We start from the raw sequence: 14,272 nt of genomic DNA, 5'->3' as shown, positions 1-14,272 counted from the left end.
CCAACCTGCCATGGAGTCCCTGCTACCAAGGTGGGCTAGGGGCCCCTCCCCTGCTGCCCTTGCTCTCTGAGACCTGAAAATCTTTTGACCCAGTACAACTCATGACTAGTACTCCATGCCTGTTCCACAGGACAGGAAATAAGAGTGTTGGGGCTCTCCCCTCTCCCCTCCATCCCCAGCTTGGCCAGTGCCCCCTCCAGCACATTCCGGTGCCCATTTAGCCCCGCCTCCCTCTTCACTGTCCCACTCTTTCTCCTGAGGTTGGGCCTAATCAGAGCTAATCAGAAAATTATGAGCTGCCTGATTACTGATTAGATTCCTAATGTTAATAGAGTCGAGAAGGGCCTGCTTGGGCTGTGTTTTAGGAAAAAGTACAAAAATAACATCATGGGAAGGGAACATGGTGGCTGGGTGGGGGCTCAGGCTCTAGTTGGGTTGGGGGGCTTGGATTCAGCTTTCTGGCGGAAATACATTCCATAGCAGAGGGGCTTCCTAGCATTCCAAATTCCTCCAGTGAATTTGCGAATCTAAGCAGCTCTCACTGCAGAGTCCTCTAGCAAGTCTGTGTTCAGGTCAGCAGAACTAAATTGCTGTGGGAAGAAGTTAGGTGGGGTATTAAAAAGGTGGTACACCACGTGACAGCAGGGCCATGCCACGTTGGTCCCGCTCACTGATTGCCTAGTACAGACCAGGCCCATAATAGGTGCTCAATAAATATCTGTTGGCAAGAAGGAGAGAAGGTCGCATTAACCCCATCTTGCAGGAACTGTCACCATCCTGTGTCCTGTCCTTTAGCCACGGTGAGGTATAGAGACACATGAGAAGACTTCTTTGAAAAGGATGTTGAGTGAGGTCATGATAATGCACTGGTCTTAGGCCAAGGCAGGGAGCATCTGCTCCCCAGTGACTCAACTTCTGTCCACCTCCTCAGCTTTATATTCCCACAGAACCCAGTGGCTTTTGCTTGCTGACCATTTCATTGCTGATTTGTCAGCAGCTGGATGTGACTGGTGGGTTGCATTTTTCACAAAGTCCAAGATCAGCAGTTCAGACCCCAGAGGCAGCCATATGAGCTCCTCTGCCTGGGCACCAGTGATATCCACACTTCAACACAGCCTCACTCTATGTACCTTCCCCTGTACCATCTTGGATCCATGTTCTCTGTTATTAGTGCTATTACTGGCCTGGCCTCTGTCATCTCTATCCCAAGAAATCCAGGGCCTCCAAGCCAACAGGCCCCTGAGGGCACCTCCTGATTCATCCCCTGCTCCATTGACCGTGATGGGAACCTGAGGCCACTCAGCACTTCTATACTGAGCTGGCCTGTGTCCAGCATTGGAGTCACATAGATTAATGAATCAAGTGTCTGGCCTTGAGGGACAACATTTGGGATAGAGTCAGATGCACATGCAGTGATAGGAGCCCCACAGGGATCCTGGAACCCAGCTTGTCAGGGTATTAAACTTCCTAGAGGAGATTCCCAAAGACCAACTCTAAAAGATGAGGTGGAACAGGACAGTGAGGGGAAGAGAAAGATCAGTCCAGGTTCAGGACACAAATAAGAGTACAGAACCTAAGTATGGCAAGAAGGCAGAGTTCAAGGTCAGCAAGGTGGAAGAATGCTGAGGTTAACAGGGCCCTATCAAGGATGGCAACAGGAAGGAAGGCATAGTCAGGGCACCCAGAAAATTGTCGGGGGCACAGGAGCAAAGGTGAAAGTACAAGAGCCTCTGGAGGTTCAGGAAAAATGAGTTCATGCCAGAGAAGCTTGGGTTTGGGGTTCTAAAGTTGGGTTGGGGGGGCTCTAGAAAGGTCTAGCCAGAAAGGTGAGAAAGAGTCATAGGAATGGGGACTTCAATGGGACAACTTTGGTGGGGTTGAATGGGGACACTCTGTTGGGCCCTGGGTTCCTGCTGTGGCAGGACCAGGTTGACGGTTAGGCTGAGATGCTGGGGGCAGTGGATAGCAGCTCCCAGCAAAGGTAGTGCTGAGGAGAGAGACAGCCCATTAGCACAAACTTCAGAAGAAATAGGTCAAGGCAAAGTCAGAGGGCCCAATGGGGGACAGTCAGGAGGCCCCTAGCGGGGGCGTGGGGGGCGGGTGAAGCAAGGAAAGGGGAAATCCAGAACCTGGGATTATGACTCCAAAGTGAGTCAACATCCTGCCCTCTATCCATGCCTGCTTTCTGACCATCTCCCCACAGCCCTGGGAGGGAAGAACAGGGTTCTATTTCCCATTTTATAGGTGAGAACAGGAGCCAAGCACATCCAGTACAGATGCAGCAAGGAGTGAAAGAAGGAGCCTCACAGGACAGGCAAGGCTGAACATGCATCCTGCACCTCAGGAAAGCAAAGCCAATGTGCGTCCCATCACCGACCATGCATAATCTTGGGTCCTGGCCAGCTCCGCTCTGCCCATCCTAGGTCATGTCTCTTCTTCCCTCAGAACTCACCAGAATTAGGGGTTGGGACAGGACCTCCCCTCAGAAGGTCGTGGTACCCATAAAACTCTGAGCACATCATGTGAATGCGGATGGCAGCAGTCAGAGCTATTGAGGTGACCATCCCTTATGTAGTAGGCATTGTTTGTCAGCGCATATGCTGCTCCCAGACCACAAGTTGTGCAGAGATGGAGCCAAGCTGGGATTCTCCTGCTTCCTGACTGCTGATGTACTTGCTTGGAGCAGGATGTGGACAGACACACCAATGCCCGTTCAAGGCCAAGGCTATAAGAAGGAGACACCAACAGACCAGAATCCTCCTGACGCTGCCTGCCTTTCTGCCCCTATTGTCAGCCCTGGAGCTCCAGCTTCCTCCTTGCTGAGCTGTATCTTGCTTCATTATTATGCAGATATTTTAATTATGCAGATATGTTTTTAGACAGTTTTAAATATGTATATTATTTACTCATTAGACCATAACAGCTCTGGAAATTGGAAATCTGTATTTAGTATCTATCAGTGCACAATACAGAGCTAATACAGAGCCCACGGTTAGGGGGGAAAGTAGGTGATACAGTGCGAGAGGGGAGGGCTGGGCTAGGCAGGAGCTACTGGGTACCTCCTCCTGGGATCTGGACCCAGTGACATCAAGGTTGAGGAGTGGGCTCAGGGCAGCATCTGGAAGGACAGTTCCTGATCCCCTCTCTTGGGAGAAGTTGCAAAGGAACCATTCCTGGGGCGTGGGAAGGCAGCTGAGCCCAACCAACCAGCTGTGTCCAAACCAACTCCCTTCCTAGGATGTTCACTCTCCAATATTGCTGGTCTTTGGCAGCATGTAGATGGGAGATGCCCCCTGTACCGTGTTCTCATTAGAGGCCTGAAGTAGTAGCACTAGTGCTCTAAACCTCACTCCTTCAATTGAAAAAAAAAATGCACTTCTTATATGTCTTGCATTCCTTCACCTGGTGTTGGGTTACCTGCACCAATTGGTAATCCTTGGCATAAGCTGGAGCCATTTCAATGTTAGCCTGTCATTGTTACCTCCTTCCCAGCCCTCTGGCAGTGTTCTCAGGGCATCTGTATGGTACTGGCACTCTGCCCTGGGCTTGCTGCCCCCAGCTTCCTCCTCATAGCTCCCCCTCCATTATAGCTTCTGCCTGACTCAGTCACCAAAGCCCCAGATCTTAACACCCTGCACCCCACAAGTTTAGGCCTTTTAGTCTAAGCCACTCGTATCCTCTTGGAAGCAGGAGTAGCTATAATTGAGTCCAAAAAAGACTCTTATCTTTCCCTCTGGGCTGTACAGTTGAACAAGTCCTATTTGATGGGCAGTTACTCCTCAGCCCCTTGGGCACCAGCCCTGGGAAAAGGGGCTCCCAGGTAAAGCAGGGAGGAAGGAGGCTGAGGAGAAGTGGGGCATCAAGCCTGGCAGGAGGAGGGGGCTCTCTAAGAAGATGGCATGCCTGAGGGCTCCAGCCCCCAACACTCCAGCCCATCCCCTTCCAACATGCAGAGTCCTTACCCTCCAGGTGTCGGCCTCTGAGGGATGCCCACAATAGCCCCAGGTCCCTTATGTTGTCTGTCTGTTATCTCATGTTGTCTGTCTCATGTTGTCTTCTGAAGCTAAGGATATTTAACTTAGTGAAATTTGAAGGTACTAGTGGAGGGGCCGCTCCCCAGGGGAGTATTGTCGCCAGCCCCGCTCACTGCCAGACCTCTTTTTTCTTGCCTTTTCTTGTAACAACAGTTCCCGGAGCTGAGGGAAATTGATTGTTAAGTGAAACTCTCTTATAATTGCCTCTGAAATGCCCGCTGTTATCATGATGGACTTGGCTATGAGCCTACTGTGGTTCCCTCCAATGCCATGACCAAGATGGGGAGACGTCGCAGGATAGGCAAGGCATTGTCAGTGACTTCATAGCAGTAGCTCCTCTTGGGCAGCCCTCACCCCTCAAGAAGTGCTAAAGAAGAGAGACACACATCTGGGGCCTCCCACCTGCCAGACTCATCATAGGCCTCCACTCAGGTACGGAGACATCCTGACCTTGACTTAGCAGACATTCATTGTACACCTACTGGATGCCATGGCCAGGTGACTGTAAACTTGAGAGCCACTACATACTACCCCCCACCAAACTCAGTGTTCAAGGGGAAGATAGACACAAGTTTCCCTGAGTGCTATGATGAGGACAAGTGGGGGCCTGGCAGAGGTTAAAGGATGAGAGAGTGAACCAGGCCAGAGGAGTCTGGATGGGAGTGGATAGGAGGGGGTAGCATGTGCAGGAGCCTGACAGCAGGAAGATCAGGGACCGCAGGTGGCTCCAAGAGCAGAATTCAGAGTCCAAGAAGAGAGCAGCTCCCCGGGGAACCAGCACTCCGGGTCAGGGCTAGGAATGAGCACATCTTTCCCAGACAATCAGGCACCCCAGAGACAAGACCATGCTGTGACTCCAGTTTGACCCCTGCTGTGCTGGGCATCATGGTAGACTCTCCCCTCACCTCTGGGCCTGTTTCCTTTTCCATCCTGCCTGCCCAGGCCCATCAGGAAGACACGGGAAAGGGTTATTTTTTCAGTGGGAGGGAAGTGCTAGGAGGATGAAACTTGGAGCAGAGTAAGCATGGCCTTACAGCCATGCCTGAACAGATCTGGGGTCTATGAGGAACCCATACAGGAACCTAAGGCTCTGAGTACCTGGCCTGGACCAGGAAGGTGGGGCTAAGTTCAGAAAGGTCCCTGCCTGAGGACATACCCTGCCTGGCAAAGGAGAGGGGGAGCCCATGGGTTGCACAAGGGCAAAAGGAAGTTTTCAGAGAGGATATCACAGTATGTATCAGTGGCCCAGTCTGAGAGGGCTGACCTGGCAGAAAGAACAAATAAGAGAGAAAGTCCCAGATGTGGGCAAAAGTCTACAGGAGGAAATCCCACTGGTCAGGCTGCCTAAAAGCAGCTATTGACATTGAAGGAAAGGGATTGCCACGAACCTACCCACCCTCTTAGTGGGTGCAGTCACTATCTCCAATTCACAGAGCAATGAAGGCCAGAGAGGTGAAGCCACTGCTTGAAGAAGCCACTTTGAACCCAGGCCAGGGCTTCAGGCTGTGATCTCCACTCAAGGCCCCTGGTGCATACTGTGGGTGGTCCTGGGCCTCTCACCTCTCATCCTCAGCCTAACAGGACCTTGGGTAATTGTAGTCTACCCCCTCCACCCCAACCAGCTGCCTGGCCCTTCCTCCCACACCAACGAGCCTGCCTGTTTAGCAGTTTCCACACGTCCAGCGCCCGGGGATGGACTGATTGATCTGTAACACCGAAAAAATAATAATGGCTTGATCGTTACTGAGGATTAAAAGTAATCCTTTCACTGTGGCTATTGCAACTCCGTTATTCACGAGTCAGCGGGCCGACCCAGGCCTTTGAGCCCACGGGACTCCATGAGCTTCAAGGAGGCTTGGGGCTAGGGCCCTCCCTCTCTGGGTCTCCCTCGCCTTTTCTTCTAGGTTTTTGGAAACAGAGGGGCCTATGGCCTGTGGCCTGCATGTTCTTGTAGACTTTGACTCTCACCCTGAGAGAGTGAAGAAGCTGGCATTTCCTGGCCAGGGGTGGATGTAGAGATGAAAGGGTCAGTAGCCTGCTTTGGAGATTTTTATATGAGTGTCAATTTGGTGTCTGAAGTCCCATCTACCCTGTGGTTTTTCTATGGCTAGAATTTGACCCACTCTGACCCAACTTCATCCATATGAAAGGCAGTGGCCTCCACAGACACTTACAGAGACTCCAGGCCCACTCTTAGGTCCCTGGGAAGATAATGGGCCACTGGGTAAGGAAAGAGGGGACACAGTGATTGTTCAAGTGTCACCCCTTAAATGCATCTTCAGGGGCGGCCTCTTCATGCTTTACGGTTCTTCCAGGCCAAGTGCTGAGCTTGGTACTGGTACATAGTAGGCATTCAGTTAATAGTAGTGATAAACGTTGTTAACTAGACATGCTGCACTATAATGTCCTCCATAGAAGGACACTGCAGGCTTGTGAACTGGGGACTTCATCCATCCCTGGAGTTTGGGGTCTGGAGAGTATTTTTTTATTTAGGCCAAGAGGAAGCCCCAAAATGGAAATGAAAGATAGGAGTCAGGCACACTCAAAGATGGAGTCAGGTCCCTACAGGACCTCAAGAAAGCATTATTACCTTCCACATGCAGAGTAATAAGTGGGGACAGGGGACAGCCACACAATCACATTCTAAGATGAGGTTTCAGGTATTAAGCAGGGAATAGATACAGAAGGACAAAAGAGGACATAGGTTCCTGGTGCAGGACAGAGCCTGAACCAATGGGTGAACAGTAGGTAGTTTGATGATGTCAGATGTGGAAGGTGGGAGGCAGAGGTTCCCAGGTGGCTAGCTCTGTTTCAAGAGGAGGTGGTTGGAGTTCAGATGCATTGATTGAGTATCATCCCAAAGAAATGCTCGGGTGAGGAGCAGGATTGGAGGCAAGTTATGTGAGGCCTGTGGCCCCTGAAGCCCCAAGATGTGAGACTGGGTTAGGGGGTCAGAGGATAGTATAAGTCTCACCCAAGCAGGTCCTGCAGAAAAAGTGGGAAGAGGACAGGAGAAGGAGGTAGAGGCCAGGAGAGGATCAGCACTGTGAGATGAGGGGCTTTGACTCAAGAAGAACTTTCTTACTCTGTTCCCAGACCCCAGCCTAATAGCCTTCGATGCTCTTGGCCTGAGGAAGAGAGGGAGCCAGGCCCAGCAGAAATGGGCATGACTCTGACAGCCCCTCACATGGCTCCAGGAGAGTGGTAGCCTCAGTTCCACATGAGGCTCCCACACTCCCCCCTGCCCCACTGTTCCACGCTTCAAAGAAGAAAAAGCTGGTCTCCCATTTTTCCCTAACAGGCAGCTGTCAGGCTTTATTAGACCCTCTCTCTAGGGCCCGCGTGCCACATCAGGCCTGAATTGATGGATGGGGATGAGGTGTCTTGAATAACAAGGGACCAGGGCCTTCTGAGGATTGCTGGAGGCCTGGAAGCAAGAATGTACTCCACCCAGAGGATGAGTGGGGTAGGGTGAGGGCACAGCTTCTTTGGGCATGGTAGGCCCCGCAGAGGGTGGCCTTTGGACCTTAGTTATGGGCTGAGCAAGGTGGATGTGATGATGAGAGCTGGCCTAAGGCCACAGCCTGACCCAGGCTCTCTGTGTGATCCTATGCGGTTTACTGGCTAGTCCATGCTTGGGTATCCTCATCTGAGGAGAAGCCATAATGGCACCATGTCAGACACATTGTGAATAGTAACAGATGAACATGTGTCATGGCTGCAGGAGGGCGGAGCATGTGGTGAGTGGCCAGCTCATGATATTGATTGGAATTAGGATTAACAAGACATCAGTGAACTCAGCTCTATAGGAAACCTCAGAGGCCAGACTCAGTTCCATCCTTGGGAGCCTCAAGACTTCCTGAGGGATAGGATCCATGGTGCCCAGAGAGTGGCCAGGTTCTGGTGCCTCCTGTACAAGCCTTTCTGATATGCTGAGTTCCCACAGCACTAAGCCTCCTGCTCCTAGCTACTCCTGCTCTAGTGATTCTGCCTGTTTGTGTCAGGGTCTCCAGACTAATCTGTGAAATACAGGGCTGTATCTGCCACATCTCCACGCGTCAGCATAATCTGGAACTGAGCGTGGCCAGTGACAGGTGTGGCACAGACGGGCACACAGCTGTGCTCTCAGGGTCACTTTGCTCCCAGGCATAGAAACCGCTGGAACCAGCACAAAGGATGGGATAGGCTCTCATGGATAGAGGGCTTGACACCCCGTGAGAGGGGGCTCAGGAAGCTTGAGAGAAGGCCAGTGGGCCTGGGTGAGCAGAGATGGGCTATGGGCCTGGGCATGCTGAAGTAAAGGTGCACCTGAGACACTGTCACTTGTGGGGTTCAGCCTCAACTGGGGAGGCCAACCCTCATGTAGGTGGCATGGAGTACTCTCAGGCTTCCACAGGCCTGAATGCTCCAGACATCCTCCAGGCAGGAGACACTGCTGGGCTGAAGAGCAGGGAGTCTCACTGAGAAGCCACTCTGGGCATTCTGTACAAGCATCTCTTCTCCTGTGGAAGTCAGCAGTGGCCAGGGAGGTTCCCTCACAGCTAGCTGAGCTGAGGAATCTCTGAGGGTCTGGTGGGATGAGGGAAAAGGAAGCCCTGAGCTGTCTGGCTTCAGGGAGTGTTGGACATGGAGCAGGCAGCCCACCTCAGCCTCTAACTTCCCTGTCCTCTGTCCCTCAGAGACTGGCAGATGCTGCTGAGAACTTCCAGAAAGCCCACCGCTGGCAGGACAACATCAAGGTAAGAACCACAGCATCCTCACTAACATGTGGGGTATACCACCCCCAGTAAGGTGAAGGTGAAGGCCAGGGAGTGTGTTCTCCAGACATACTGGGGATGGTGCATTTAGGGGTAGTAGAAGATTATATCAAAAAATCCCAGGCTCCCCCTCAGTTCTGGACCATGCACAACTGATATGAGCTACCATCTCACTCCAGAGGAGTCATTGGACAGCCTGTGAGTAGACAGGATGCTCCAAAGTGACCTTCCCCAAAAATGGTGCCCCAATTCTTGGAAAGCCCCTGAGTCAAAGAGATCTCTTGATTTTAGGACTCATCAGAGACTTAAAAGCAGTAGGTAACATGGAAAAGATGCTGAGAGAAGGTGGTATGTGTAACTCCTTCCCCACCCTGAACAGCAGCCTTCCTCCCAAAAGGCCCTTAGGCTGGGCTCAGGAAACAAAGCTGTCAGTCACAAAAGCTTCTCCTTCCATCATGAGAGCTCTGAAGGGGCTCAGATTCCTTGGAGTGGAATGAGAGGCATCGGAAGCAGAGGGCCCAGGGTGCAGGAGGGGGAAGGGCGACCTTGGCAACCAATTTGTGACTGGGACTGGACACACCTGTCCCCTTTCTGTCAGGCCAATGTCAGGATTCCCACCTCAGTTCCATGGGTGATAGAACCCTCAGGGACCAGACCAGTTGGCAGGGCTCCTTACATCTAGGCTGTCTCCTGGTGGTCTCCTTGCTAAACACAGGGAAGGGTGGTCTGCCCCGGGAACCAAGAACCAGTAAGGAGGATAGGATGGGCCAAGCACATTCAGGTCAGGCCCATCTGCCCCAGGGATAAGGTCATGCTATTATCCCTACTTACCAAATGAAAAACTGGACAGAGTGGTTAGACCTACCTGAGGTTACCTGTTGGTGGCAGAGATTCATAGTTGGCTATCAGGTACCAGGGGGCTCATACCTATGATCTAGGCTTCTAAACCTATTGCTTGTTCCCCATCCTCCCAGACCACCCTGAGCCTGCCCTGCCTTGCCCACCCAGTAACTTTCTTCCTTTCCTGCCTGGTGGGTGCTGAGTGCTGCACTCAGAGTTCACATGGGGTTGGACACAACAGAGGATCAGGGGTAGGGATCAAACCCAAGGCCTCATGCATGCTAGGCAAGCACTCTACCCCTGAGCTACACCTCCTAGTCCCAGGTGACTTTTTAAGATGAACAAACAAATAAGCTAGTGACTACCTGAACCAGTCCCCCTCCCCAGGAGTCTGAGGACTGACCCTCCTCTCCCTCCCCATCACTCAGCCCCTTGATCAGAAATGTGCATGGCAGCAGCCATTGGGTCTCACTCACCACTTAGACCAAGCTGTCACCTCTAGATAACCCCTGTGTGACACCTCTACCTGCAAGACCCAGCCCTGAGCCTGTATTCAAGGGCCAAGGATCTGGCAGCTCCTGCCTCCCTTACCAGCCTTGCTACCTGTTCCCCTCATCCTATGTCCTACCACACCAAACACTTCACTCCAAGTCCCTTCCTGGTCCTGAGCCTTTGCTGATCTTTGCCTAGAAGGCCCTCCATTTCTCCTGGAAGCCCAGCTTATCTGTCCCTTCCTTGTAAAGCTGCTTTCTCTCCCCAGCCCATCAGCCACTCTGTCCTCTATGCATCTAGGACCTTCTGCTCCTGCTCAGTCCCTCCTTTGTTTCCAACCATCAGATTCTTCCCCTCCTTCACAGACAGACTTGTGGATCAGGCACAGGAGTTAGGGAATAAGGGAATAAAAAGACCTGCCCTCTGTCCAGCTTTCTCTACTTCCACGTCCTAAATGGGGACAAAGAGGTTGCCATGGCTCCAAACACATTTTCTCTTTTCAATTCTGCAGAAAACCCAAAATTTCCTTAAGTTGTTCTGCCAGATCCTTGGCCCCTAAATTTCAGCCACTCCCTGAGGCAAGAACAGCTTATTCCAGGTCAGTGTGAACACACAAGAGGCCTATCAAGAAGGAAGGCTGGGGCTTAGGGACACCCAGGAGGTGCTGAGAGATGCTGTTCAAAGACCCACTTTCACAGCAATGGCTTCATTGTCCCCATTTGTCCAAGAACTGGCTCACATTGGTATTATCAGCTCAGCCATAGCTTGGTCACCAAGCTAGAGGTGCCATGTCGATGATGGCATGGATGCATCTTTTGCCATACCCACCCTTGGCCCCTGGTTGCTTCTGTCCTGAGATGAGGCAAGAGTGGGCTCTGGATGGCTCCTTTCTCCCCAGCTTTACCAGAGGTGCCATAGCTCTAGGTATGACCACAGGCAGCACTGACCACAAGGCCAGCAGGCCCTTGTTTGCCTGATGCTGCCCACACTCCTCCCACAGTCCATCAGTGTGCCTGCCAGCCTGTCCCTCCCACGGCCAGAGATGCTCAGGTAGGGGGTTCTAGTCATGCCTTCCTTACTGGCTTCAGGGTCACTGCTCTTCCCAGGAAGCCCTACAGCTGCCATGCCTGCCAGGCTGTAAGGCATTAGTGCTAATGTAGGCCCATTAGCCAATAGTCTGACCAGCGGGGCCCAGACTGCCAAGGAGCGCTGGCAGCGGAGCTACAGGCAGAAGCTGCCCACCCCAGGGGGTGCATGGACTGAGGCTGGAGAAGGTGTGGTGTTCTGTTCCTTACAGGCAAGCCATCAACTCCTGAAACTATATCTTCTCCAATGACCTTCAAGAGGTGACAAAGAGCCATGTTCCTCCCTTGCACTCGGGAGAGACACCTGGCCTGATCCATATTTCCACTTCAAGAACAGACCCTTTCCCCAAGCCAGACCTTCTCAAGGATGCTCTTATCCTTACTGCAAAAGGCAAGACCTAGCCCCCCTCTTTCCAGCCCAAGCCTTAGGATTGGCCTCCACTGCCCACAGTCCTCCCCCATTTGAAGCCTCCAGAGATGGTACCAAATTCAGTACTCAGACTAGGGTCTCACTGGGCTCATCTGTCTGTCCCACTCACAGTTCCTCTAGGGCAGGAGCAGTTGAACCTGACTCAGTGCCATCCACTACCTGTCCATGCTGCCTGTGTCCCCCACCAGGTGTTCCACTGACACTGATGAGGAATGGTTTTCTTACCTCTGAGATGAGGAGGGTATGCCGTTTGGGGCAGAAGGAATGCTCTGCTTATGGAACCAGCCTGGAATTCACTGTACAGTTCACTCCACAATCAGGAGAGTGGCCTTCCCTGTGTCAATAGCACATAGCAGGACTACGTGCAGACCTCTGAGGAGCAGATAATAATGGTATAATACATCAGCCTACACACAACCCCACTGACTCCAGTCAGGGACTTAGGGGACACTGGAGTCTTCAGGATCAGAGCTGAGAGGAGATCAAGAGGACAATGTCAGAACATAAAAAATGCTCTATACCCCTTCCTAGTCCCAGGCCATGACCCCACATATAACTGGTCATGGTAGAGGCAGAGAAACTGTAGCCACAGCCCTGGCCAGGCCAGACCCTTGGACAGTAGGGAAACTGTGGCCCTGATTAGCAAGCAGCACATCCCATGGCCCCTCAGACAGGCAGCAGGTGCTCTAGTACCCATAACATTTAGGGCAGATGAAGATAGGCCACCTGCTGGACCATGCCTGGTGCCAGTGCCACACTATGCCAGCAGTGTGTGCCACTTAACCTCCCCCACTCCAGAAGAGAGCTGGTCCAGGGTATGAGTGGGGAAGGAGGAGAGGCCACTGGCCCCATGGCCTCAGTGCCAACATCAGAACCTACAATGAAACCGTGCTCTGGGATTTTAAATGAAAAGAACAGCCGTGCCCTAGGGAGTCTAATGTGGTCGATACAGCCCTGCCTGAGGGCATCATGGTAAAGATGGCTTTGCCTGAGGAATCTAGATGGAGGGCTGTGATGGCAGGGCCAGGCCAGAAGAGTCGACTGGATAGGACAGGTGGCCTCTCCAGCCTGGGGTTCTGACCTACCATAGGGCCCACTGCCCGCCTCCCTGCCAAGCTAGCGACAGACGGCTCTCTCAGAAAACAGTCCACTTGGCTGGACTGAGCTGGCAGTTAGCCAGGGCAGGAAGACCAAGTGTCCTCACTGGGGCAGCTGGGTGGAAGGCCTAGGCCCTGCACTGAAGGCTGGTAGGCAGGCAGCAGTCATGTCTGGCCAACCTCAGCAGCCACCTTCCAGAGCACCAAACCCAATGACAATTGCTATTCCCCCACTTGTCCCAGGCTTTCTTCCTCGCCCTGTGTCCCAGCTGCCAACATTCCTGGTGCCTGCTTGGGCTCAGCTCCTGCTCAAGAGCAGATGTGTCATATACTCACATGTACCCATACCTGTCATCTATGTACACAGGTTCATGTTGGGGAATGAAGTGTGTCACCTGGAAGGGGGGTGATTCCCCCACTCCTTGCCTAGTTTGAGCAGAATGACCCCTAAAAATATCAGATGGGTGTGTAAGCAGTGTGGACCTCAGATATTAAGGATATCTGTTTCACTCCATCCAGGGGTCTTTATACACTCAGCCCATCCTGTGGGCTGTGGAGTGGCACAAGGGGGCCTCTGTGGGTAGGGTCAGCCCTGCCCCCTGGACAGCTCTGCAGTTCCTGGTCTGCTTTGTACCCTCAGAGGAGGCATCATCATCCTGACTTAGAAATGGGAAATGGAGACCTTATAGAAGCTATATGATTTAACCAGGCACCTCATAGGTGAGATGGGTGACTCCTGAGAGTCCTTGTGGGGCTACTAGCACAAGCCTACTGGCTGGGTCCTGGCTTTACCTTAGTCTTTATTCACTGCTCAGAGCTCACATGTGTCCCACTCAGAATTTGAACCCAGGACCCTGTGCCAAGGACCCTGCCCTCATTCATTAAATAGCACTTCTTCCTTGTTGTGAAATCTAGAAAGGGAGTCACTAATGTGGCCATTCAGGTTCTGTACAGACCAAGGCAGATAGAGTCTTTCCCCGGGCCCCTCCTGCCACACCCCCAGCTCCTATCACATCAAGCGTAGTAGTCACAGCTATGTTTATAGTGCATTTTCATGCGTGACCTTGCCTGCCATCAAAGCAGGAGAGATGGGAGGAGTCCTCCCCATATGCATCCAAGCCTTGGGCAGGGAGAGCATACAGATCTCTGAGCCTCATCTATAGTATATGGGGGGCTGGGACTTTAATATGATGTTACCCCTTTGTCCTGATGCTGCTAACACCTGATCTGCTGAGACCATGACACAGCAGGACAAATCGAGAAACAGAGGCACTGCCGCAGCTAGAGAAGTGGCCCAAGTGAGTGCCTGGGCAATCAGGGGTGTGATCTAGTCACAGCCTGAGAGAGCTCAGAGTTACCAGCCCCCTGCTGGTGCCCTTTCCTGTCCTTGCAAAAGGTTTGCCTAAAAAGTTGGTGAGTGAAGCTCTAGGTTGTAATCTGCAGTCCTCCCACCGCGCCCGCCTGTTTTCATTATGAAGGGAAAGAGCATCAGAGCCGTGTTTATAACCCCCTTTTAGATAACAAATCACATTTTCTT

General features: G+C 52.3%; 1 protein-coding gene across 8 annotated transcripts in view; it reads left to right on the top strand.

Annotated features, from left to right (window-relative positions):
* Positions 1–14,272, top strand: part of Cacna2d2 (calcium voltage-gated channel auxiliary subunit alpha2delta 2) — a 135,701-nt gene that overhangs the window by 95,759 nt on the left and 25,670 nt on the right. For all 8 annotated transcript variants that reach the window (XM_078043223.1, XM_078043222.1, XM_013359374.4 and 5 more), the window contains exon 4: positions 8,714–8,773. In XM_078043223.1, the coding sequence (XP_077899349.1) occupies positions 8,714–8,773 (60 nt within the window). The remainder of the gene's footprint in view (positions 1–8,713; positions 8,774–14,272) is intronic.

Source organism: Ictidomys tridecemlineatus, chromosome 3 (genome assembly GCF_052094955.1).
Source record: "Ictidomys tridecemlineatus isolate mIctTri1 chromosome 3, mIctTri1.hap1, whole genome shotgun sequence".
Classification (NCBI taxonomy): Eukaryota; Metazoa; Chordata; class Mammalia; order Rodentia; family Sciuridae; genus Ictidomys; species Ictidomys tridecemlineatus.
This window is presented reverse-complemented; position numbering and strand designations above follow the sequence as displayed.